Here is a 27,044-nt window from a genome sequence, read left to right as displayed (position 1 = left end):
AACACAAAAAGGAGTGAAAGTTTCCATTTATTCTGTTTTCCTCCCTTTCTCCTACTCCTACAAACAGCAAATTACACATCCCATCAAAATTTTGCCTGTCAAAACCTAAAGCACATCATTCATTCATATGTGGAACAGAAATGGACATCGCAGTTTTTGAACACCTCAAGTAGGAACATGAGACCATGTTTATATAATAAAAAACCCAGAGTACAAGAGATTCTACTTTTGGCATGGATATCAGTTACAAATACTTGCTTGGGGGTTGTATCACAAGAAACCCATTCCTTTAACATGCTCTTTTAAGATGTAGTCTATTTACACTGTTTCAGAGGAAGGTGGATATGCGATTACACTAAGCAAGCACTAAGGGTCATGTATTTGATAGGGTTAAACTCTACAGAACCAACTTTCATGCTAAACAATCTAGAAAAACCTCAAACTCCCCTCAAAGACATGCCCAAGATAGTTGAAAAGCTCTTGTATTCTGGAGAGTTTTAAACTGAAAATAAAAAGCTCATCACCCCACCAGCAACCTAGTTATTCCTGCTGAAATGGTAAATCCAGCACCACTGAGTGGAAGTTTTACAAATGATGAAAGAAAAAAAAAATTACCCCAGCCCATTTCTGTCTATTTCTCTCATTAATGACCTCATGTTTTCAGCTTCAGAAAAATGCCACTACTGTTTCAGGGCTTTTCCCTTTCACATATGATGCATTAACACTAGCACTAGTGGCCTGTTAAGAATGGAAAGTTTCTCTCGAGTGTGCAAAGTTACTGATGACTGCACTGCTGGCCTTAATCTCTGGAGCTGGACCTAGATCGTGAACGGGACCTAGAGCGACATATAACTCCTGTGGCCGGAGACTCGGAATGATCAAATATTGGTAGCATAGGTGAATTGGAACGGGATTTGCTTCGTGATCTGGATTTAGATCTAGCATCTCCTCTCCCGTTTTCTTGAGGGGTCAGGGATCTGGACCGGCTGCGAGACTTCTCGACAGATGCACTGCGGGAAGGAGACCCTGCTCCTGACTGAGGCTTGGACTTGCTCTCCGATCTGGATTTCCTGGTTTCAGACCTTGAACGTGAATGCCCCTTGCTTCTGGACCTAGGATTCAGATAAAAATGTTGAAATCCTTATGCTATACGAGCTTGTCCATAACAGGAGTGCAACTGGCTCAATGAATTAATGGCATGAACACATACCGTTTCAATATTCGTATGGCAATAAAGCAAAGTTACTCACCTGTAGCAGGTGCTCTCCAAGGACAGCAGGCAAAGTTACCACAGGTGAAGCCTTTTGCAGCCCTATATGAATATGCATGTGCCCTCCCATCTGCCTGTCGCATGGGACCAGCAGTTGATTTCCCCTAGAAACTGTATTCTCTCAGGGCTAGATTAACTAAACTAGCCATTAACGTGGGTTTTAAACTGGTTCTAGCCAATGCAAGTAGTAAACCAGGACATGCACAAAAGGGCATTGTCTTGTCACGGTAGCAGCTAACGAAAATGGAATGCAGATGAGCAATTATAATGTGTATAAATCATATTGTAATGAGATGCACTACCGTTTTCCGATTGCCTAACCGTGGAAAATCTAACAGGTCTATAAATTTAACCCCCCCCCCCCCCCCCAAAAGGGAAAAAAAAAATCCGAGTGCTCGTCAGAGACGTCCTTTACTCAAGCCACATCCAAGTGCTCGCCAGGGCCGTCCTTCTAAAGTGCCTAACATGGACGTCCCTCACTAAAAAAAAAAAAAAAAAGGACGTCCCTGACAAGCACTTGGGACGTTTTTCCCCCAGTTTTGTGACTGGCTGAGACCTGGAGGAGGGGCATCGGACGTGCTGCTAACACCCCAGGGCAGACAGAAAGGAGCAAGGCGGCCGGAGCAGAAGCCGCCGATAGCTGCCAGCAGCATCGGGAGCCTCCTCGTAACCCTTTGATCTCCCTCCCAATTATGACGACTTTTTTCTTTCAGTTAAGGACATCCATAAAGGACACCCTTGGCATGCGCAGAGCAGACAGCATAATGATTGGCTGCTCTGCGCATGTTCAGCTGGCAACTGGCTTGGAAGGAAATCCCATGCAAATGAGCTAGCAGCGACCAGCTCATTTGCATGCTATTTCCTTGATGCATTCCCGTTGCTTACCGATTCGCTAAGAAATCGGTAAGGGAAGGGCTTTAACGATTAGTGCATCTAAACCTCAGTTTCTTGAAGTGGAAGGGTAGGGTCTGTGGTAGTGTCCTGCTGTTCTCTGAATACCTGCTGCAGGTGTTCCTCTGAGGACAAGCAGGATATCAATTATCACATTTAGGAAACCCTAGCCATCAGGCTGGCTGAGAACAGTCAACAGGGCAGAGGTTTTCAAACTAGTCCTCAGGCACACCCAGCTGGGTGGAGCCTGAAGCCTGGATTGAAAACCCCTGCAACGGGAAGGTCAACCAAGTGCCAATTAAGATCATGTTGCAGTACAGTTTAAGTGGCTTTACATGTTATAATTGATACCTTATTAGGTTGTTGTGACAGGATCTGACCTCTTTTACTACCTAAATTTAAATATTTGCTAGGTTGCTGGAGGTCTGGGGCTCCCAGACCTCCACAAATATAACCAGGCTCATCGCCTTCGGCATCTTGGGGATTGGATCCTAGAACAAGTAGTTTATACAAACAGGGTTTATGAAGAAGCCTTTTTATCACCCCTGGCACATGAATTCTCTTTTGCATAGTCAGTTGCGTGTCCTAACCACATACTTGCCCCCTTTAAGGGAACGTGGCGTCTGGTCACTCTGGGGGGGGGGGGGGGGGGGGAGAAATCTTGAGACTTCTAATCAGATCCCCATTGAGGGTATTTAGCACCTAACAATTCTCCACATTGACTCCTTAACACCTTCCTTATGTGCTCTTTTAACAATCATCCAAGTCTGCAATCACTGGTTCTAGGTCTGAAATACAGAACCAGGCGAGTCCGCACATGCTAGTACTTTACAGTGGAAACACTGGATGCCAAATCAAAAAGCACCACAGATTTTAATTTTCCTTCCACATTTTCCAATCAAGTTGTCGGTTCAATGTGGCTTACAGTTTACTGTTATACATGTTACATTGCTGCTTAAAGATGCATTCCTTATACGGTTTCCATCAGTGGTCGGGGACTGTGGTGTGTTAGTTGGTGTTCAGGTTGATCATGTGGATTCGATCAAGAAAAAACAAGTGGGCTTTCAGGTGTTTTCAAAAAAGTTATGTAGTCATGTGTGTTTTAGGCTTTCAATATTACGTTCCGTATCTTGGGGCAAATGGATGTGAATTCCCTGTTGCCTGTGCCATGTGCTTTCGATACTCCAGTTTGGCTACCAGCTGGTAGAGTTCTGGGACCTGCTCTGCAAATTCCCCCACGTAAGAATGCTGTGCATGGGCACAGTCACAGCCTCCTTGGGAGGGTAATCCATAGAGGAGATCCAACATTTTGACCCTGGGTTCGTCCTTGACCTCCAACTTAAATGGGACTCAGCTATCTCCCCCTCCCTTAAAAATTTGAAACACGGCCAGTGTTCAGACTGAAAGTTCATAAGCCAGGAGGGTTAATTCTAATCTAAAAGCACAGGATGATTTCAAGTTGTCTAAAGAGACTGATTTTCAAGCAAAGGGGATCTGACTAGCCATTTGCGACTGAGAATTAACAGATTTGAGCAATACAAGTGTAACTTTTTTCAGCAAAAGCCGAAGTGTATGTCAGCAAGAGAAACTAGTGTTCTGCATAATTAATCTCAATAGTGAGGAAAAAACTTCTACTTAGTCCAAAGCCAAGTCAAATGACCCACTGATTCTATTTGTTGAGGAGAAACTTCAGAGAGCTTCAAAGGTTAACATAGGACAAACTAAAGATAAGAGGACTGGTATAATTTGCATTTAAAACGAGAGGACAGGTCAGTTATACTAATTATCTTCTCAACATATACAATGATCTTGTGTAATGTAAATGTGAATTTTATTCCGAGTATAATTGATATGTGAAGAAAACATTTGAGTAAATAAGTCTTGGTCAAGATGTATTAGTGGTAATGTTCAATGAGGACTGATAAAGACAGCCCGTGTTAAGTAATCATGCATATTCATTGGGGATATCTTGAAAGCCTGACTGGCTACGTGCATCCTGAGGACTGGGTTGAGAACCCCTGGCTTAGACTATACTAGGTAGATTAGAAACATATTAAAGAACCTATTAGCATAACCAAGACAAACTAACCTTGAACGAGACCTGCTACGGCTGCGACTCCTGCTGCGTCTCCTACTTCTAGATCGGGACCTGAGTAAAACATAAGTTAGCCGATAAAGAATTAAGTATTACCCACACTTTGATGACCTTATGTTAAGAAGCACCTGTACAATTACACTAGTATGCAAGCTGGAGACAAAAGTACCTTTACCTGATTGAGCCTTTAAAAGTAATTTTCACAGTGGTAATGAAACTTGCATACATAAGTCTACTTAAGGAGTCCTAAAGCACAATTTCAGTAGCACGCAAACATACTGCCTGTTACCTTGATCTGCTTTCTGAGTAAGACCGTCTGTTACGTGGTTTGTCTTCAACCAGCCTGATCTTTCTGCCATTTATCTCTGTGCCATCTAGTTTATCAAGGGCACGTTTCATGTCAGAGTACGATCTGAACTCAATGACTCCTTCATTTGTTCGTTCCTTGTGAGCATCTGCATAGGTCACTTCACCAGCTTGCCTCATGAAATCCTAAGAAAAAAATGAAGGCTGTTAATCACACGTAAGATGTGCTATTTTATTCTGAAAGATTTACAAATAAATTCAAGAGCACATCTTGATACAGAAGAGTAATTCTGTTCAAATTTCCATATTCTCAAATAGATCAAATTCAAAGAAAAGGAGAAAAAATATATTACTTTTCATATTAATCTTTAGTCCACAATTAGTTGGAGGCATATCACTATATCTGTGGAAAAGCAGAGAATAACTTCCTATAAAGAAATAGTAGGCTAAAAGGGAGCTCCAGGAATTTTCTTAAATTACAGATGTAATTGTTGCTCTTGGTTGTACAGAAGGGGGTCAAGGCTATTTTGAAATCTAACAAACCAAATTGTTTAGGATTAAAAAACACAAATTGAAGATCTGTGCTCTTCCTGACATCTGAACAAAGATTTAATCTAATGCATAACAGAAGCCCCATCAAAATGGGTCACACACAAGTTAACAGGACAGGTGAAAGTTTCTAGAACTTTCTTGAAAAGTTAGATGCAATTTCTGTACATTTATGGGACTCATCTATAGCTACTCACTTACCAATTAAGCATAAGGCAGATGAACACCATAGGGGGAGGAGGCAAGTCACAGACAGGAGCAACTAATAAAATGTTTCTGGAGAAACTTACAGGCAAGCAATTATTGCCCCTGAAAGGTTAGGTTCATGTCACCCAAACAGGACCTACTTATTCAGGCAAATTAGGCCACTGCCTAGGGTAAAAGAGTAGATGCAGTGAAAATATGTTTGACAGCCACAAATGCTCAAAAGGTTTTGGATCCAGCAATGTCACAGCCAAGCATGTCTAACTGTAAAATAGCGATCTAAGTGATTTCAAGATGATTCAAGGATGCTACCAAGCTCCGACAAGCCATGTGCAACTCAAATGCCATTTCGACATTGTTGGGACCACAAGATGCAGTAAAGGCTTAGTATGTGAAGTTTTTTTTTTTTTTAAAGCCCTGTCAAATAGTTCCCACACTAACTTCTGCCACCACGGAGTCAATTACATATAATTTGGTCAAACTGCTTGATATATGTAGTTCAATGGCAATTGCACAGTTTCTCCACATGCTTAGCAAGTGTAAACCACCTCCTTGTACAATGTAATAAGCTTGCTTACCTCACTGGGGACATCATTCAGATCAAACTTCAGCTTTTGGTGGCTGGAGTTCATGAGTGCATGAAATTGAAAATGACCTACACAGTGGCGATTATACGCTGCTAAAATGCTGAAAAAAATTGACCAGTATTTGTATCACTGATCTCCCTCATTGCCAAAATTGCTAACATGCACCAGTTTTCAAGATGAGCGCCTCTTTTGTTTTATTTAAGCTGAGGCATTGGTGTCAATCAGGTCCCTGTTCCCATTAAACGTTGATCCATCCCCACAGTAGAAATGTCTTTTTGTCCTCATTCCTGTAGGTTTTCCATTTCCCCATCCCCACCTCTAGTCTTTGGAAGTCAGGCTTCAAAAAAAACAAAAAAAAAAAACAAAAAAAGCCGGGTACAGCAATCCAACCTGCACCATCAGCTGCACGTACAGAAATAGGGCTAGCTCCAGGCTCTACTTGAGTTTATATGGATGCTCACTGGAAACTGTCCCTCAATCTGCTAGTTGAGGGATATACTACTACATCTACTTAACACTTCTAAAGCGCTACTAGGATTACGCAGCGCTGCAGTTTAACAAATAAGGACAGTCCCTGCTCAAAGGAGCTTACAATCTAATGGACAAAATGTGCAGTCAGTCAAATTGGGGCAGTCTAGATTTCCTGAATAGAGGTATAATGGTTAGGTGCCGAAGGCGACATTGAAGAGGTGGGCTTTGAGCAAGGATTTGAAGATGGGCAGGGAGGGGGCTTGGCGTATGGGCTCAAGAAGTTTATTCCAAGCATAGGGAGAGGCGAGGCAGAAAGGGTGGAGCCTGGAATCGGCAGTGGTGGAGAAGGATACAGAGAGGAGGGATTTGCCCTGTGAGCGGAGTCACTCACACACTGTGTGGTCTGGTTAAGCTGGATGTTAAGTTGTAATTTTTTTTTTTTTTTTACAAGAGTAAAACATTAACCAATTCTATTCTCTATGCCCATCAGGTGAGATACAGCCAGAAGATATATTGGTTAATGGTGGTGCAGTAGAGTTTCAAGGCTGGCATTTTAAAAAATGTAGGTTCCTTTTGGCTGAGGGGCTGTAAAATTTAATGACTGCACACACTCCAGTTAGGTCCTGTTGATATCCCAGAAGATTAAGTAAAATCAAAATCAGGGCAGCAACCTTCTCTGTAGTACTGCCAATTTGGAACAAATTGCCAGCTGCTTAAAGTGCAAAAATGTTAGGTTCTGAAAGTATTAAGGAATTTTTGTAAGTGTTTTTAAGATGCAAGACTGGTGCACAATATGGTTTGTGTTTTTAGGTTTATGATGCCTGATTTAGGTTACAAGGATAGAGGATTTAAGTGGGATGGGCGCCATCTTGTGTTTTTAATGTATATAAGTATAAAGTCACTTAGTACACAGATATTATTGCATATAAGCATAGGAGACAACTTTTCAAAGTTGAGGGTGCTAAACTCAATGAAAATTACCTGCATGGCCACAGTCTTATTTGGATTTACTGCCTTTTTGAAGGAATTCACTCAAGGCAGTGTACAGTAAGATTTTGTCCAATACTGGGGGTGTTCAAACACTGAGTTTTAGGACATTAATGAATATGCATGAGACTTGCATTCCCAGTAGCTTCACTGTATCCAAATTTTATTTTTTTTGTTTTAAGATATTTTATCTGTCCTGTTTATGGTCAGTGAAAACTTGGGACAAGGCTGGGTTTAAACCTACTATCCTGATGGGAGACCACATCCACTTGGTAAAAAGTTGCAAGTCCACTAAGTAGCTTTTCAAAACCTAATAGGCCCTCAGGTAATAAAACGAACATACTGACTGCCACACAACTGGATATTTTAGCACTGCACAGTTGTTTATCAGAGTAAGATATAGAACTCTATGGGCAAGAGAAATTTTTTTTTTTTTCTGCAGAACCATTGAGAACTACTTCACTGTTATGAGCAAGTCACCTACAGGAAACTTTACTAATAGAATTGATAAGGCAAATGAATTTAGGGTACTACTCTGCTCTACCCACATCTCCCAGAAGGTAGATAATTCACTGGAGGCTGGAGCTCTACCACCTACTTTGACCAAAGGCACATTAGAACAGTCTCAAATCAAGAACGTGAGCTCATGAAGAATTGAGGGGGCTGAATTAGAAACAAAGAACCACCAGTGAGGAAAACCGAGGATAAAGAATCCTTTATTGAAGATGTTTAAAAAATGACCCGACACGGCCGTGTCGTCTTGACCAATCTTGGATGTTATGAGGAACTTTAAGATTAAATGCAAGGATCTAGCTGTGAAATCCTTTGTTATCCTTTATCTTGAAAAATGCTGAAAAAGTGGCTGATTAGTTGGCTGATACAAGTGATACAATAAAGGATTGTTTGTTGCTCACGGCTTCGTGAGGTTTGTTCCTCCTCCTTGGTTGTACTGAGATTTGAATTAGAACATACCATGATACAAGCTTCAATCCTGCATAAACTGACAACTAAAAGCTAAATAGGTTTTTCTCTTATGCTGGTGGTTAATTTTACATGAATTCCAGACTCAGCTGAAGGTGATTATGTCCAACAAGGCTATACAGGCTATAATTTTGGTTGGCTACTTCATTTAGCGTATTCGGTTCTGGAACATGGCAGACCTACGCAGAATTTTCCTAGAAGGACCAGGGGGCCCCGAACTAAGAAAACCTCAAAAGGAGCCCATTCATTTGTGCCCGAAGTTGAAAAGTTTGGTGTAGAAAAAATTCTGTTCATCCCTCACAGGGAAAAACCCACAATCTGTTTACAGAACCTACACAGAAAGGACTCAATTTAGTAACTCATTTTGGATCTACAGAAAAAGGTCAGCAAGCCACGTCACTAGAGCAACAGCTCAAAATATACAGCATAGCAGGTGCCCCTCTCTCAAACCTATGCCAATTTTTAAATCCTAAACTCTTATTTGCCCATCATACATGTATCTAATCATTCCCAGAATAAATCAAACTCCCTAATCTTTTGTAGTGCATGTGTCTTGACCAGATTGTAAGCTTATGTACATTTGCTGCTTACTCTTAAATTTCTAAAGGACCTGTGGCAGAGTTCAATCCTAGCTGGTCTTCTGCAAGAATGCCCTTGTTACCCAAGACCATTTCTTCTCAACTTCACTCTGATCTCTTAGGAGTACCAAGGTCAACTTTGAAGAAGAAAGTGAGACCTAACTACTGTAGCCCTTTCACTCTAAATCCACAGATTATGCCTGCTATATGGCACATTAAGCTTCTCCTGCATATCTGCAGGAAGGTCTTATAGGTGCAAGTTTCAGCGTGAATGGCTATTTGTTACATTTGTATCCCACATTTTCCCATTTTTTGCAGGCTGTGGCTTACATATTACCGTTAACGGCGTTAGCCGATTCCGGACTGAATATATGGTGTGGATTAATTCAAGGCGGTTTTGTAGTAGGTACAGTTGGGGGAGCTAGAGAGGGAGAAGGCAGGAAGGGTCAGGTAATGTCCAATACAGTCTTTGGTTCCATTGTGTCATAAGTGCCCAGTTATTTTATGTTGGGTCGGTGGGGTATGCTCTTTTGAACAGTTCTGCCTTTAGTGCTTTCCGGAAATGTAGGTGGTCGAGCGTAGTTTTTACTGCTTTTGGCAGTGCGTTCCACAGTTGTACGTTTAAATAGGAAACACTGGATGCATAGGTGGATTTGTATTAGAGTCCCTTGTTGCTTGGGTAATGGAGGTTTAGGTATGATCGTGCAGATTGTGTGGTGTTCCTGGTTGGAAGGTCTATGAGGTCTGTCTTGTAACCCAGTGCTTCGCCGTAAATAATTTTATGAACAGTCATGCAGATTTTGAAAGTGATACGTTTTTATTGGTAGCCAATGAAGCTTCTCAGAGTGATTTGGCACTGTCAAAAGGGAAAATTAGGTTCTTACCGTGAATTTTCTTTTCTTTAGGCATAGCAGATGCAGCCATTACAGATGGGTTGTGTCCATCAACCAGCAGAGGGAGATAGAGAGCACACTTTCAGTGCCTCATACCAGCTTGCTCCACTGCCTCTCCAGTATTTGAAGCTTCCAAAGCAGTATGGCAAACCGCAATGGGAATAACATGAGCTTTCCTCACAGCGAATAATGGCCCCACAACAAAGGGCATTAACTCAGAATGGAGAGAATGAAACATCCTCCCGGAGGGAATAAACTCATCCTCCAAAACATGAAACTGGAGGGAATTAAGTCATCCTCCTTTAATTGAACAAGAATCCTGAAGACTGTTTTCCGACTTTCTCCCAAGGACGGAGTCTCCAGGAACGACGAACAGAACCTGAAATAGATTTACAGCAGATAGCATCAGACAGGGAGGGATCATGGCTGCATCTGCTATGACTAAAGGAAAGAAAATCATCATGGTAAGAACCTAATTTTCCCTTCCTTGTCATCAAGCAGATGCAGCCATTACAGATGGGATGTATCAAAGCAATCCCTAGATAGGGTGGGAACAAGCCACACCACGCGCCAGCACTTGCGCTCCAAAATGTGCGTCCCTCCTGGCAGCCACATCCAGCCTGTAATGTCGGGCAAAAGAGAGCTTAGAAGCCCATGTTGCTACACTACAAATCTCTTGGAGAGTGCTCCAATTTCAGCCCAAGAGGAAATTCCTCTAGTGGAATGCGCCTTAAAGGCATCAGGCGGAGGCCGGCCGGCAAGCAAATAAGTTGAAAAGATAGATTCTTTAAGCCAGCGGGCAATAGTGGCTTTAGACACTGGAGACCCTCTGCGAGGACCTGATAGCAAAACAGATGATCAGAGGTCCTGAAAGAGTTAGTAACTCGCAGATACTGCAGCAGAGTCCTGCGCACGTCCAACAGGTGCAATTGCCCAAAACATTCTGGAAACTCCTCCTCGACAAAGGAGGGCAAGAAAATAGGTTGGTTTAGGTGAAACGCTGAAACCACCTTAGGCAAGGAAGGAAGACACGGTCCGAACCGTGACCCTAGACTCTGAAAACTGCAGAAAAGGGTCTCTACAGGACAGCACCTGGAGCTCTGACAGCCGTCTCGCCGAAGTAATGGCCACTAACAAGACGGCCTTCAGTATCAAATCTTTCTCTGAAGCACGCCAAAGCGGTTCAAAGGGAGCACCCTGAAGGGCCTTCAGCACTAGCCCCAGGTTCCAAGCTGGACAAGGTGCACGCACGGGAGGATGGAGCCGAAGCACCCCTCTAAACCGTGCCACATCCGGATGAGCAGCTAAAGACACGCCTTCAACCTTGCCACACAGTGAGGCCAACGCTGCCACTTGCACCTGCAGGGAATTATAGGCCAAGCCTTTTTGTACACCATCCTGCAAAAAGTCCAGAATCGGCGAGACAGGAGCCCGCAGGGGTGTGATCTCTCTGGAAGTGGAATGCTTGCGGGCTTGCAGGAGAGCGGTAATTACTTTATTGGAATAGCCTCTGCCTCAATTGCGCCCTCTCAATCGCCAGGCCATAAGACCAAATCGGCCGGCGTCCTCCATGGTCACCGGACCCTGTGACAACAGGTTGGGAACCAGAGGTAACTGAAGGGGATCCTCTACAAGCATCTGTTGGAGGTCCGCATACCAAGGCCTCCAGGGCGACGAGAACCACTTCTCCTGGATGCAGCCGAATCCGCAGGAGCCCTATCAAGGGCCACGGAGGGAACACATACAGTAGGCCCGGAAGCCAGGGTTGAGCCAAGGCATCCAACCCCGCCGCACGAGGATCTCTCCGCCTTCTGAAGAAGCACGGGACTTTGGCATTGGAGCTTGTTGCCATTAGATCCATCACGGGCTTACCCCACTTGGCACATATCTGCAGGAACACTTCGTCTGCAAGTTCCCACTCCGCTGGATCGATCTGATGCCTGCTTAGATAATCGGCTTGCACGTTGCTCTGACCTGCAATGTGAGCTGCAGACAAACTGTAGATGCAGCTCGGCACAGTGGCAAATTTGTTCGACCTGCGCGGCTAGAGCTCTGCACTGAGTGCCGCCTTGTCGATTTATGTAGGCCACTGCTGTCGTGTTGTCCGACATCACTGAGATCCAATCCTTCCAGGGTCACTTGAAAGGCCAGAAGCGCCTGAAACACTGCTTTCAACTCTAGGCGGCTGATGGACCACTCCGACTCCTCGGGTGTCCGTAGACCCTGGGCATGCTTCCCCTTGCAATGTGCGCCCCAGCCTTTCAGACTGGCATCTGTCACCACTAGGCACCAATCGGGGAGCGCCAGCGGCATTCCTCGCCGCAGCATGCTGTCAGAGCCACCACTCCATGCTGAGTTGGGCCGCAGGGAGCCAAGAGAGTCTGCATTGGTAATCCTGAGATACTGGACACCATCTTTGGAGTAGAGCATACTGTAGAGGTCTCAGGTGCGCTCTCGCCCAGGGCACCAGTTCCATGGTGGCCGTCATCGATCCAAGCAGCTGGACAATGTCCCAAGCTCGCAGGCGGAGCACCCTCAGGAGCAGATGGACCTGATTCTGAAGCTTGCACCGCCTTTGCTCGGGTAGGTACACATACCCCGAGGCTGTGTCAAACCTGGCCCCCAAATATTCTAGAGACTGCGAGGGGGTCAGGTGACTTTTGCCCAAATTGACGACCCAGCCCAGAGACCGAAGTACTGAGACCACTCTGGCTGTTGCATGCTAACTCTCTGCAGCAGAGTTTGCTCGAATGAGCCAGTCACATGGAGGGGAAAGGGAAGGGGGAGGGGTAGACTCCATAGGGGAAGTTTAGTTATGTTAATATGAAGCCAAATGTTGAATTAGCATTTATATAGGTAGCAATGATCATTATTCTGTATAATTAAAATAAAACAAAAAAAAAAAAATAGAATGAGCCAGTCCAGGTACGGGTGAACCCGAATACCCTCTCGCCTTAGAAAGGCAGCTACTACCACCATAACCTTCGAAAAGGTGCGGGGAGCTGTGGCGAGGCCAAAAGGCAAGGCCCGGAACTGGAAATGCTTTCCCATCACCGCAAACCTCAAACTTCTGGTGCGGGGGCCAAATTAGAATGTGCAAGTAAGCTTCTTTCAGGTCCAGAGATGCGAGAAACTCTCCTGGCTGTACCGCCGCAATGACGGAGCGCAAGGTTTCCATGTGAAAATGCCGCACTCAGGGACTTGTTTAATTCTTTTAAGTCCAGAATAGGGTGAAAAGACCCTCCTTTTCGCAGCACCACAAAGTAGATGGAGTAGCGGCCGCAGCCGTGTTCGGCGGGAAGTACCGGGGACACGGCCCCTATCTGAATCAGACCTTGTAAAGTCTCCTCTACCGCCGCCCGTTTGGCGGCAGAACCGCATCGGGACTCCACAAACACGTCTTACAGGGGCGTCAAATTCTATTCTGTAACTGTCTCTGATCAGGTCCAAGACTCACTGATCTGAGGAAATGTTGGCCCACTCCTCGGCGAAGAGGGAAAGACGTCCTCCGATGGCAGGACTCGAGGAGAGAGCCGGCGCACCATCATTGAGAGGGTCGCCAGTGGCTGTGGAACGTTTGTCCGAGGGAAAGGAGTTCCTCTGCTGAAAACGGGCACGAGAAGTGAACCCAGCAGAACGCAAAGCGAGCCATACGCTCCTCACTCAGAGGGTATAATTGCCCCATAGCCCTGGAAACTTTCAAAGGTCCCTCGGGGTCAGCCCATTGAGCCGAAATAAGCTCTTGGATAGAGTCATGCAAAGGAAAGGCTCGAGCAGGCTTTTTGGTACTAGCCATCCTAGGATTCACAGAGGAGGCTGTGCCACTGGCAGGGTCCTCAATAGAGAGCCTGCAGGGCATAAGAAATAAGCGCTGGCAGCTCATCACGGTGGAAAATCCTCACTGCGGAGGGATCGTCCAGATCCTGAATCACTTCTGCACCAGACTCTGGCTCCTCAGACCATGAAGGCCTGCCAGATTCCTCCGAATCCTCGCAGCCCGACCACGGGGGGGGGGGGGGGGGGGGGGGGGGGGGGAGGAGGGGGGGGAATGGAGGTGCAGCACTCTCTGAAGGGGAATGAGCCCTTCTGCGCTTCATATTCTGCCAATTATCAGGGAATAACACCTCAGAGGGCATACCCAGGCTAGAATCCACCGGGGGGCATTAGAAGAGGCCCATGCCGGGCTTTGTGGGAGAGCTCTTTAAAGCACATATGCTTTATGCATTAATAAGACAAAATCAGGGGAGAAAAACTCACCCTGGGCACCCGGATCTCTGCCGAGGCCTCCCCCCGGGCTCAGGACTCTCCGTCTCAGCGGAGGTCGCGCCATGTGGTAAATTCAAAATGGCGCCCGCTGCCAGCTCTAACGTCTGTACAGCACGATTTAGAGCCCCGCTGGTGATCTGCGCTTGCCACACTTGGAACAGCGCTTTACTGTCTCCACAGCCATCGCCGAAAACGGCGGTAAAATTCAAAATAAGATCGCGGGCCCACCCCGGAGTCAGAAAACACTTACCTCACTGGACTGAGTATCACAGCTCCGGTCCCACAGAAAAAGGCAAGGAAAAAACCTGTGTTTTTTTTTTTTTTTTACGCTGTGAGGAAAGCAGAGGAACTCCGGAGGCTCAGGTGAGTGGGAAAGGCAGGGAAAGGGTGAACCTATGTGCGCCTGCATCCACTGTTGGTGGGGAAGGACAGGGAAAGCTAAGCAATGTGTCCACATCCACAGAGGTATGGGTAAGGCAGGGAAAGGGCGAACCTATGTGCCTTTAAAGTGAAGCTGCTATAGCCTCCAACACCCCTGCTAACAACTGGCAAAAGCACAACAGCAACCTCAAGGCAGATTTTAGATTGAGCTCGAAGAAGCTGCAGCCACTCTGCTAGGGGAGACAGAATACTGAAGAGAGGCAGTGGAGCAAGCTGGTATGAGGCACTGAAAAAAGTGTGCTCTCTATCTCCCTCTGCTGGCTGATGGACACAACCCATCCGTAATGGCTGCATCTGCTTGATGACAAGGAACGTTTTTCCAAATATAAGCCTGGCTGCTGTATTTTGGGCAGTCTGAAGATTTTATGATTTAATCTTTGCATCCCGCATAGATTCCATTACAGTAATGGTTTAACGCATTTTGGGTTTCCACATTAAGAACATTTTATGATGGATTTCGCTTGGGACTAGTGATAGGTTTCGGTTGATTGTAACTCTGAGGATTTTTAGGCTGAGATTGGGAGGGTGTATCCTGGGGTGTTTATGCTTGTGGGATTGTATGTATATTGTGGTGTATTGAGTTTTAGTTGGAATGCATTTGCCCACGAGTTCATGATGTTTAAGCTATAAGACCTTATCACTTCAGAAGCAGATTATCTAGATTTGCTAGCTTTCAGATCAGGCCTCACATGCAGCACTGTAGACTTAACTGACCATCCCCACTGATAAGGTACTTACAGACTTACAAGTCTAGTAAAGATACAACACATAGGAATGTAACAAAATATATTTAATTTTACACATTCTGAACTTTTCATAACCAATGAGAACAAAACAAATGAATGCTCATATCATAAATCCCTTAAAATGTTTCTGAAGGGTATAGTTAAATTAAGCCCCCCCACAAGATTGCTTACCATTATTTCATTTATAGGCAAAGTTTTCAGCAGTAGGCCAGTATTAGCCATAGGTCTTGAAAGTTCCTGCTGCCAGCACATTATGCTACTACTATAGGGCACTCTTGGATAGTCATCTCATATGTCTTCGTTGTATGGCCCTGTACACAAGGCAGTTATTTTTTTTTTTTTGGGGGGGGGGGGGGGGGGGGGAGACATATTGACTGGTAGCACAGCTTTCCAGATATTCCACAAACAGAACAGCAGCACTCCATGTTCTCCTCGTACAGAGTCCAACTTTGGTATACACTTGCTCAACCAGGTCTCTGGTTAGGTTAGAAGTATAACCATGATCAGCTTTCAGTGTCATGGGTTAAGCCTTCGAAGTCACTTTCCTAGAGTTGGATTTTTTGGATGTGAAGGAGGCTGCAGCATACCCATGTCTCCCTACTTCTTGGGGTTCTGGTTAGACAAAACGGCTAGGAACCAGCATAAGCCACTCAGGTAATGGAGATCCCCCCCCCCCCCAATCATTTTCTTTCAACTCAGCTGTGGGCCATACAATAGAGTTCACCCCAACTCAGGCCACTTTTTGCAGTGAATGGACTCATTCCTTCACACCAAGGTTGTGAATAGCGTCTCCACCGGATACTCAAGTCAGCCAAGGAACTGGAAGACAACCAAACCCAAGCCCTCAGTGAGAATATAGTACTGCCATGTGCCACTGGGATAGCACAAGTGGTGACATTGATTGGTTATGCCTTCTGGTATCTTAACTACCTGGCATAGCATCTTGGAGCAATTCTATAACCACTGGCACTATAGCCCAAAGCAGCCAACTATGTAATGATATAGGCATGTCACACCTTAAGCTGTTAGCCTGTAACCTTGGGCAAATCACTTAACATAGTAACATATAGTAACAGATGACGGCAGACAAAGACCTGCACGGTCCATCTAGTCTGCCCAACAAGATAAACTCGTATGTACTACTTCTTGTGTATACCTTACCTTGATTTGTATCTGCCATTTTCAGGACACAGACCGAAGTCTTGCCCAGAACTAGCCCCACCACCCAAACACCAGCCCCGCTTCTGAGGATCCATTCCTTCTGCATAGGATTCCTTTATGTTTATCCCACGCATGCTTGAATTCCACTACCGTTTTCATCTCCACCACCTCCCACAGGAGGGCATTCCAAGTATCCACCACTCTCTCCGTGAAAAAATATTTCCTGACATTTTTCTTGAGTCTGCCCCCCCTTCACTCATATCATGTCCTCTCGTTCTACCGCCCTCCAGAAAAGGTTCGTTTGCGGATTAATACCTTTCAAATATTAACCCTCCACTGCCTCAGGTATAAACCAAGAAAATGAACCAAGGGACAGAAAAATACCCATTATACCTGAATGCATACTGCTTTGATAGCTTTGGGCTTGAAGGTATAGGAATTGTTTTTGCAGGGGTTTTGGAGGTGTGTCTGCATGTTTTTTTTTTTTGGGGGGGGGGGGGGAGAATGGGGATTCATCTTCGTTACGTGTAGACTCAGGACGCTTTGGACTGCTGCTGCCATTCACCGTTAACACAGACGATGGAAGGATGGTGCCTGCAAGCGTGAGGTAGGGTGTTTTGGAGGGACGCTGACCCTTGAGCGCGGGGGAGGGGGTGGGTCCTGTACGTCCAGAGGCATGTCATGACGGGAGGGCGGAGAATATGGATGAATTTAACGCCGATTCAGGAGGGAGTTCCGAAGTTTGAGAGTAGAGGGCGGGTGTCCTAAGTCGGATGAGGGTGGCTGTTGCCGGGGGACGTGGTCCAGTGGCATCTCGGGAGGGGCGAGAGAGCACCCGGGGGAGGGGGGGGCTTTTTTCGAGTGCGTCAGCGAGGTTGTTTTCTGTGCTTTACCAGCACTGTTCTTCAAGGCGGTTGTGTGTCATTGATGTTCAGGCATGCTGTTTGGGTCGTGTTGCTTTCTTGTGGTTGGTCCGCTGTTGACATACCAGGAAGTACCGATGTCAATTCATCAGATGGAGAGCACAAATGGCTCAAGGTTTTAAGTGCCACGGAGTCAGCTTCAGAACACTGGAGGTGCTTATAGGATACACACACCATGCAGATTTTTTTTTTTAAGACAAGGCAGCAGTATTCATGCAGCCATAATCAATATTTTTAAAAGTTTAGTTCACTCAGGTTTTCACTACAATCCTTTTGAGAGCTATTGTCAGATATATAGCACTGGTTATCCTAAGTGAGCACAATGAAGTGTTAAAATTCCAGCAAGCCAGAGAAGCAAACTGAGGCAGTAGAAAATGTTCAATAAAAGGTGGGCAGCAGGTTAATGCATTAGGATTGTATCTTACACAAAGTAAGACTAGTAGGTCTACCTAGTTTGCTCATAGGGGAAGATATTGCTTGCCCCAGAATTAGTAACATGCAATGCTGCTAATTGGGTTTCTGCCTGGTACTTGCGACATGGGCTGGCCACTATTGGAAGCAATATACTAGGCTAGATGGACCACTGGTCTGATGCAGTAGGGCTATTATGTTCTTATATGTAGCCTTTATCCCATGCATGATAGAGGAGACAGTAGACAGGAACGTTTTCATTACTTTGAATTTCATACTATAAACCTTAGCACTTTTCATTCTACAGAAGATGCTTTCTAGTATTTTGATCCAGACATTTCAACATGTTTCTTGCAGCAGCTAGTAAAGTTGCATATGATTTTGTGGCTTTTTTGAGCTTTCTGAATTTGTCAGAATGAGAACCCTCAACTGCCATAGCTTCCAGGTGTGTGTTCTGACTGGTCTGGCAGGATTCAAGGAAAGGATTTTTACAGGTATGTTCTATTTCCCGTCTTTGCCAAATCAGTCCAGACAATATACACCCAACCTCTATCCAGACCCAATAAGAGCTTTCAACTACACTTAAGGCATCAAACCTCCACACCTCACTGTGGCACTTTGGACAGTTCCCTTGCATCTGTTGCACCCCTTCTCTATCAGTATCCACTGAAAGAGCTCATGCTCTTAATTGGCCCCTCTGACTTGCTAACTCTTGGCGTAGCCTGAGGTAATAATCCCTTTGGTTTGTCTGGAATAGAAGCCTTAAAATCGCTGCATCTTAAGACAACAGAAAAAGATCCGAGATGCCACCGTGTAAGCCCTCAGGTCTAAACTCGCGTTCCAAATGGAGAAACTAGGTCCTACCAGCTCTTTCCTCATGTCCAACTAATCCAGTCCAGAATTAATGGGGTATGGCCGTCAGCCAGCAAATGGCAACAAATGAGCTTAAGCTCTACTATAAATGGCACTGAAGTCACAGCTCATTAGTATTCCTGTATGAAAGCATATGTGGACTAAACCAAAGCCAAAAAAAGTCCAATACAAAACTATGCAAATCTGAATATTTCACTTGCACCTGTCCCAAGTATGAGGATCTTCAAGATCCAAGATTATAAAAACAGCAGATACAAAGCTGGACTGTTACATGCATTGCTGACAGAGCTTGAAGATGTTGCACAGCCAGGTGGCCTCCTTAGCTACATCCTGATTCTCTGCCACCATGAGAATTGACTTACCTCCTTTATATGATGGCGTTACCCAGACAACCTCAACACTGGTTGCTTGTTCCAGCCCTTGCTGAACCTCACAGGACCGCTAGGACTCCCCTCCCATCTTCTGCACCTCAGGTCAGTGCTCCAGTCAGGAAAAGAGCTTTAGGCTTTCTGCCCCAGGAAAGCACACAACTGCACCAACCACCATGTGGCTATGTTCTACATGAACAAGGTGGCTAAAGTTCTCATGACCGCAGCATTAAAGCTCAGTGATGACTGGTCCCTCAACTTGGTTTGTCACCTTCATGCTCTTCAGCTGCTGGGGACATCCCATCATGGACCTATGTCACCAGGGAGAATACAAAGTGCACTCATTTTGCTTTCTCCAAACACACCTGATACAGCTGTCTGTGCCTTCACCATCTCCTGGTCACCAGGACTGCTATACACTCCCCCGTGCAACTGTCCAGGACCAGGCTCAGTTTATCCCCAAATCACTTTAGATTAATCCAATTCCATCTCAGCAACCAGCTAACCTTACAGAACCACAGAAGGCATAAAGTTGCATTCTCCATGCCATCAAAGTCAAACTACTTCACATGGACACATTGCCTGTTGGGCAGTTTTGCAGCATTGGATCTGTGCTCCTGCTCACGGTTTTCACAGAGGACTCTGAAACCTCATCCACTGCAATGGACACCCCACCCTGTCTGGGACCTCATTCTCACCCAACGCATTACATCAAGGCATGTCAGTGAGCAGAAGGCTTTGGTTATTTTCCCTCCCTACTTTCAATTCTTGCAAAAGTGTTCTCCAATGCATTAATCTTAACATTCCCTCCATGTTTGTCTCCAACTTCCAACTCAAATCAATCCATCAAGTGCCTTCCGGAGCAGAGCCTCCACATTGGACTACAGAAGGGACCTCTAATTTTACCTTACGGCCACCAATATTCTTGGCTCTGTCAAGCACCCAGGCCCCCCAGTCTACAAACAAACCTTTCCATCTGGGTTTCAGACTTGCTTGGTTTTGAGTGCAACTCATTTCCAGGGGGTGTATATCACATTCTCAGTGCAACTGCTGCCTCTGAGGCCCTCCTTCACTACACCCATCCTGGACATACAGAGCCACCACCTGGTCCACTGTCCACACATTTACCAAACAATTGTTTGAACATTGCCTCCTGCGGAGACACTGTTTTCTCATAAGCTGTGTTTCGTGCGACTTTCCTCCACCCAGTCACTATTGGACAACACTTTGTATGCAACACAGCTAGGAACTCACAGGCATGCCTGCATGTTCCCTGCAGAAAAAGTAGAGTTGCTTACCTGCAATGGGGGTTTTCCATACACAGCAAGGAAATGCAGTCTTACTTCCCACCCTGTAACCCTTTCACATTCAGAACACTAAGTCATCTGTATGCTGTGGGACTGATTGGGGGGGGGGGGGGGGGGGGAGGACCTTGGTGAGCACAGGAAGGAGAAAGCTCCAGCACAGATGTCATGGATGACTTCACTATAAGGTGCTGCCAAAGCAAGTCACCCAGATTTGTTTTATTATTTTAATACAGGCACTCTGGAAGCTGCCATGCTTGCCTCCTCCCAGGCCAAGCCAAATGCACCAAATCACACTGTTGGGACCTAACATGCAGCATGCCATCTCCTGCCCCCTCCCCCCAGACATACTTGAAACAGAGGGAGTTATCACTTCAGTCCCCTAACCAAGTCCACCACAGCAGACCAGGAGGCAGGCTACACTGAAGGTTCCCTTCCTTCTCAAAATCTAAGGCTGCCACTCAGGAACTCTACATCTGGCCCCCTACCAAGAGTAGGGGAAGATTTGTTGTGAGGGTTGTGGTTACAGTGCTTATCAGGAAGGAGGGACTCAGCCCTACCAGGCTTAGCACCCCTAGACTCTGGAGCACCCTTTGCCAATCCTAGCCCTCTAGTCTGTTTCAAAGGGGGGGGGGGGGCACCCCAAAGGATTTCTACCTGTTGCACTCCCCAGACGGGAGTCTGTGCTCCATGGGGTATTGGCCAGAGAAATACTAAGTAGCCGAAGGCAACCTTCGACAAAAGGAGTGTGATGTCAGTTGAGAGGGTGCGATGTCAACTGAGATCTATTTTATCTCTGGCTCCTTTTTCAGACAGGGGTACATAATCCACTTGTCTGGTCTGCCATGGGCAAGAAGTATACTTGCTGTAAGTTCACAGAAGTGTAGCTAAAAGGGATTCTTAATCTGCAGAACTGCTTGAATAAACCTCCAATATGCACCAGAACATCACTCGTTGGTATTCAGCACAGCACTAGTCTACAGTGCATGCACAGCTATTAAATGAAGACCTTTTAAAAAGTCCCCTTGAGAAGAGCTCAGAACTCATTCAGATCTCCGGTTATCGAGACTTTTGCTAGTTCAAGTGTGAACACTGAAACAACCTAATGTATACTGTTAAGTCCTTGTTCAGAGCTATTCCTGTAACTACAGAAAACATCCATTCTAACACTTTTTATAGCAAATACTGCTTTTTTGTTCTAGTGCTAAACACACCTGTAACCACAGCACACTGTCTTTAGAACAGGGGTCTCCAAATTTTGACCATCACCCTTATTTTAGATAAGGGGTCAGGATGCTCATTACCTAAGGCAATGAAGAGATACGGTAGGGCACATGTGTCAGGCAGACAGTAACTTATCAAGTTGCCACCCCTACCTAACCAGTTATCTGGCCCATTGCCAGAAGTGTCAGCAGCATGCTCAAGTGCTACACAAAAATGACAACCAGCACCAAGCAGGCTCAAGGCTCTTTGTAGCAAAGTTAGTATCAATAGGATGCATTTTTCTTCCTGGTGTCATGGAAGAATATAGCCTGCTGCCTAGTTCCCTGCTTTATAGAATTTTCCAAGTCTCAGAAATTCCCTTATATACATACCTTCAGGTCTTGCCAACTACAACGGCTGGAGAGGTTTTCGACAATCAACCTGTATTCTGTTCTAACAGGTGGTCCATATTTGTCTCTTCCGGACCTCTGACTTCTATAGCCACCTTTATAGCATACAAAGAAAATAAACTTTAGATTTACCCTGTCAATACAAATGCACTTAAACATTAAAAATATGTATCTTTAAAAACTGTCATTATGAGTAGAATTTAATGAACCTCCAATATACTGTGACGTTGCCTAAAATATATTAGGGAGCAAAAGAAATTTACCGAAAGAGATGCTGCTCCTACAACATTAGAAGTGACTGCTCTCGTTTACCTTGCTAAGTTATTTTATATGATATTGTAAAATATAAAACTTAAAATTACATGCATGTCTATATTTTACAAAAGTTACTAGTTACTCTAAGTACTTACATCACAGTAGGAGGTTTTTGGTGGCCACAACACCACGCAAGGTAACAGTCACCTAGTTCAGATTAACCAGTTTTGTCTAACCCTTGGAATCCTCACCATCACCCTGCGTCTAATGGCAAAAGGCTGCTGTCATCATGGCTTCCGGTAAGGTCAGCCAAAAGGTCATAGGGCAAGGGTCACAGTGTATGGAAAAGCCAAGGCCAATCAGGAAAGGCAGTCATCTTAGTCTCAGTGGACTCAGCCTCAGCCCCACTGGTCACTTTCAAATTGAAACATCAAGGACTTGTTAAAAATTTGGAATTCAACATGCAACATTAAAAATATGTCAAAACATTTACACATTTAAATTTAGACATGAACAGTATCAATCCCTTCTTCCCATCCCTAGCAATCCAAACCTCATTCCATATAAAGATTTATAATAAATTATAAACGAGTCAAAGTAACTACAGAACTAAGTTTTTATCAACTCAATGTAAATTTATGATTTATACAGGGCAGAGGCACCAATAATCACGTGTAAATATGCAAGCTTTCATTTGATGAAAGCTCACTATAGCGAGTGTGCTCCTCTCCACTAGTATCAATCATAGCAAAGGCCACATTGTGTTTATACGAACACCAGTCAGATTTTTAACATGTCAAAGCATGGAACAGTCAGTCTGGATTTTCAACTCTTCTGAAAGCAACTTCAGTTTTAACTCTTCAAAACAGAAGATGGGTCTGCTATGTTCAGGGTGTAAAGCACAACTATGGTCAGAAATAAAAGGTTCTCTCCAATTCCCAACGATGGTTATTCCAGAATTTCTTCCAAAGCCTCAAAAATACATCTTAAATGCCCCTCCCCCCACCAGTCCTTTCATTCTATGGGGTGTTCGTATAAGAGGAAACCACAGCTCTTATTCAGGAAAGTGAAGGATCAAATATGCAACACCGCATATTTGTTTTCAGAGGTCAAAAAAAAAAAATCTGTAGTGAAACTATTACTTCTCCTTTGAATCAAGCTAAAGCCTGGTGACTGATCAACTTTTATTCAACATTATTATACAGCCGACTACTCAACTACAAGCTGACATTCACAGCCTGGAGACGGAAAGCCCAAAATGTGCTAGTGCTTTACAAGTAATGGGTGCTGTGGTATTTTGGGGAAGACACTGCTGGCATTAACCTTGTACAGTCTGTTGAAGTAATTCCCCTGGAGAAACTGCACAAAGATAAGCTGTTGCTTCAGGCAAGAGAAATGCATCTCAGTTTATGAAGTTCAACAGCATACTTAATTGATCTACAGCACTATATTTGGGATTATGAAACACTGAAAGCACAAATTAACTTGCAAAACAAGGGCACATGCTCAGTATTGTGCAACGTACACTGTTCAGGTACTTTATATGTTATTCAGCTTACATCAAGTAATTGAACAGTTCAGACTACATTCGAGCTTTATGACATCAGATAAAAGCATCCCCCCACCAATATCCTCCCAAACTACTGTTGCAGTTTGGTGATGTTAGCAATTACAGAACACAAGTGTTCAAGAATATTGTACAATGGTAGCTGTTTACTAACCACCATTTATGTATTTCAGAAAACAAATATAAAAAGGAAAAATGAAAGCTATGTACTTCCATTTTCTTCTCTGAAAGTTGCAGTTATACATGTTTTGTTACAAGAGTACACATGGCAAATTAAAATTTCAAAGCCATCCACTCTAAAACCAGAATAGTGGTATCTTCTGTATGCAAACTGCCAAGTTATTTTCTCCTGAACAAATGAACCTTTAAATGATAAAAAGGGAACAATTCAAGTGATTCAGGTTGATGAGTGCCATGGTATTTCTTAATGCACAGTAAAAACTAGGCATGAGCCTTTAATAGTACTCATCCTTTCACATCTCATCAACTCTATACACTTTACATAAAGTTACACCAAAAAGCCATACTTACTGCGACTACTGTAGCTACTACTACTACTATAGGTATCACGGTCTCTGCGAGGACCCCTTGCATGTTCCACTATCACTCGCTCTCCACAGAGTTCCTTCCCATTGAGCTCATAAACTGCATCATCTGCATCTCTGGAGTCCTCAAATTCAACAAACCCATACCTTAAAGTAAAAAGGTCAGAAATGATTCACTAAAGTTAAACTAGATATTCCCCCTTTGAGCAAAAAACTGTCAAACCTGGAGCAAGTACTGATGTGACAAGAGCAGGAAAACAGAGTTCAAGTCTAGTGATGGGTCTTTTAACTGTGGAAAGTGTGACATGCTTGTCAAGTTTAGATTGTAGGCTCTCTGGGGATAAGGAAAATACAAAGTGCCCAAATGTTGCCACCTTCAGCCCGCATCATGGCTGACAATGTTCACAATCCTAATGTTTGCCTCACACCAGTTATGCATCTGTCATACCCATCCCCTTAGAAGTGCAGTAAGGAAGCCTTAAACAGGCTGTGCATCCTCTAAACATGATCAAGCAGTGACTTGTCTTGGGACTAAAATGTGCAACAGAGCTCTAACTCACCTCTTACGTTTGCACAACCCCCATTTATTGATAAGGAAAATGTCTTGGCCCCTCTGGCAGCCAGCTGGTATATGGTATACAGGTGCCCTTAATTCACTTTCTTGGAAGACTTTTGCAGACATAGTAAAAATGTTTACTTAATTTTATAAAACAGTTACAAAAACACATCAGCAATAAAAAAAATCTGGTTTCTCTCATATCTGAAAGTATCACCTGATCCAAATCTTATTGCAAACAGTTTAATACTCTAGATTGCTCAGCTTCTCATTTCTGTAAATTGTTCGAATCTTTAAAACCCAATAAATTAACAAGAATGAGCATAAGTTGGGAGGAGGACCTGATAATGAATGGGACACATTCTGGCATACCACCTTTAGCTCTTCCACTTCTCAACTCAATTTATGTTCTCTCTCAGATTTCCACTAAGTACATTCATATATAGATTTCTCTACATCAAAGAGCTGTTGGATCTGTAAACCAGAGCTAGGTTGTAAAACTGCACATATGAATGTACTTAGTGGAAGTGAAAATCTGTTGTACCATTTTTAGTTTAAATTGTGAGCTCTCCTACAAAAACATTAACCTACATTATGTTACTTCCCTTTGCTCAGTCAGCACGAGTGTTTTGTTGCATTTATTACTCTGCCTCTTTTGAATTCATGGGAAGAACTGTCAGGTTAATAATAGTGGAACTTAATGTGTGACAGATCTGAAGATGACCCTGACAAAGCAAATTAGTCAATTTTAACACTACTCTCCCTAAAATCCAATACTTTGATTTATATTTACATAGATGCCCAATATTTGTTTTTTTTTTTCTCTAGGTTTGATATAATACCCACTCAATCATTCTTCAGAGCTAAATTTTGTTGTGCAATAACTGCAGAAACCTGCATTATGCCCCATACACTAACTGTGGAAAAAAGAGATAACACTTACCACGATCTCCTTTACTACACCTAATTTAAGGGTGACCAGACACGAGAACATGCAAATTAAGCACAAACTAGTGCATATGTGCAATTTTTTTAAAACCCATGCAGTTTTAGAGACAAAAATCCCAAAGTCTTCTGACCTTATGTGGATAGTTTCTAAAACGAGCTATATACATAAAGCGCGTTACTGCTTGAAAGTCCTTGCTACACTGAACCGCGGACCTTTACACAAAATCACCTTTTACTACAGAAACCAAATCTTATTAAAGTTTACAATTTTTTTTTGCGTGGGGGGGGTGCGTAACCCAATGGAAGCGATACCTCCATGGACAACGAGTTTGCTCGATATTGGAGATGCTCAAGCACCCGTAGCACAGAGCTGGCTCTTCGACCTTGCACTTTAGATGATATAACGCAAACCACTCCGGATCGGGGGTTCGGGTAAAACGTGGATCCAACCCCTAGTGCTGCCTGTTTACTTTGCTGTGGGTCTAGAAAAGTTACAGGGCTACGTACTCCTCCTCCCCACCCCCCACACAAACTAAGACGCGGATCCCATAAGGCGGCGCACTCGGGTCCCACGTGGCTAGTACAGGCCGAGCACCAGCGGCCATCTTGCGCGCTCTCTCTCTCTCCCCTTCTCCCACCACCCCCCGCCGCCTCCCTCCCCAGTTAAAACAAGCGCCTGCCTTGCGGGAAAAAGTACCAGCAACCCCTGCACGTTTTCACTCGAGCAAAGGAGAGAAGAGATCGACATCCGTTACTTTAACAGTCTGAGCACTGACGATTTGAGGCCCCGTGGGCCTTGCTAGTGCTCTACCTGGGGTGGGGGATTGCGCAGGGTAGTCGGAGAGGCTCGCGCCCGCTCTCGCGCGCAACAGGCCACGCGCGGCCTTCACGCTCCGGAAGGCCACGGTTTCAGCGCGCGCGCGAAACACAAGCCTCAGCCCTCCCCCAACGGTCACAAACCCACCCGTTCTTCAGGTCCACCTCGAGGAGTTTGCCGTAGCCGCCGAAGAAGCGCTGGATGTCCTTCTCTCGGACGTGGTAGCTCAGCCTCCCGATGTAAACGCGCGGCATCTTCGGAGCTGTGACTTTCTCTAATGCCTTCCTGCTGCCTGGGGAATTATTTGGTGGCCGTCTGGGCTTTGGTCGAGTCGCACAATGATTCACTGACTCCTCCTCTTTCTCCTTCCACGACGACGAGGGACGGGAGGAGGGGGGGAACACGAATGCCCACGGCGGTCTTTAAAGGCCACAGCCA

At 44.7% G+C, this 27,044-nt stretch overlaps 1 protein-coding gene across 1 annotated transcript; it reads right to left on the bottom strand.

Annotated features, from left to right (window-relative positions):
• Positions 1 to 10: 10 nt before the first annotated feature.
• SRSF6 (serine and arginine rich splicing factor 6) lies at positions 11 to 27,044 on the bottom strand. The gene is made up of 6 exons (XM_030211193.1): positions 26,754 to 27,044; positions 24,272 to 24,432; positions 21,901 to 22,013; positions 4,546 to 4,748; positions 4,251 to 4,310; positions 11 to 1,112 (listed from the first exon to the last, which is right to left on the bottom strand). The coding sequence occupies exons 1-6, from the start codon at positions 26,858 to 26,860 to the stop codon at positions 800 to 802; spliced, it is 957 nt and encodes a 318-aa protein (XP_030067053.1). The 5' UTR covers positions 26,861 to 27,044; the 3' UTR covers positions 11 to 799.

This window comes from Microcaecilia unicolor, chromosome 8 (genome assembly GCF_901765095.1).
Source record: "Microcaecilia unicolor chromosome 8, aMicUni1.1, whole genome shotgun sequence".
NCBI lineage: Eukaryota > Metazoa > Chordata > Amphibia > Gymnophiona > Siphonopidae > Microcaecilia > Microcaecilia unicolor.
This window is presented reverse-complemented; position numbering and strand designations above follow the sequence as displayed.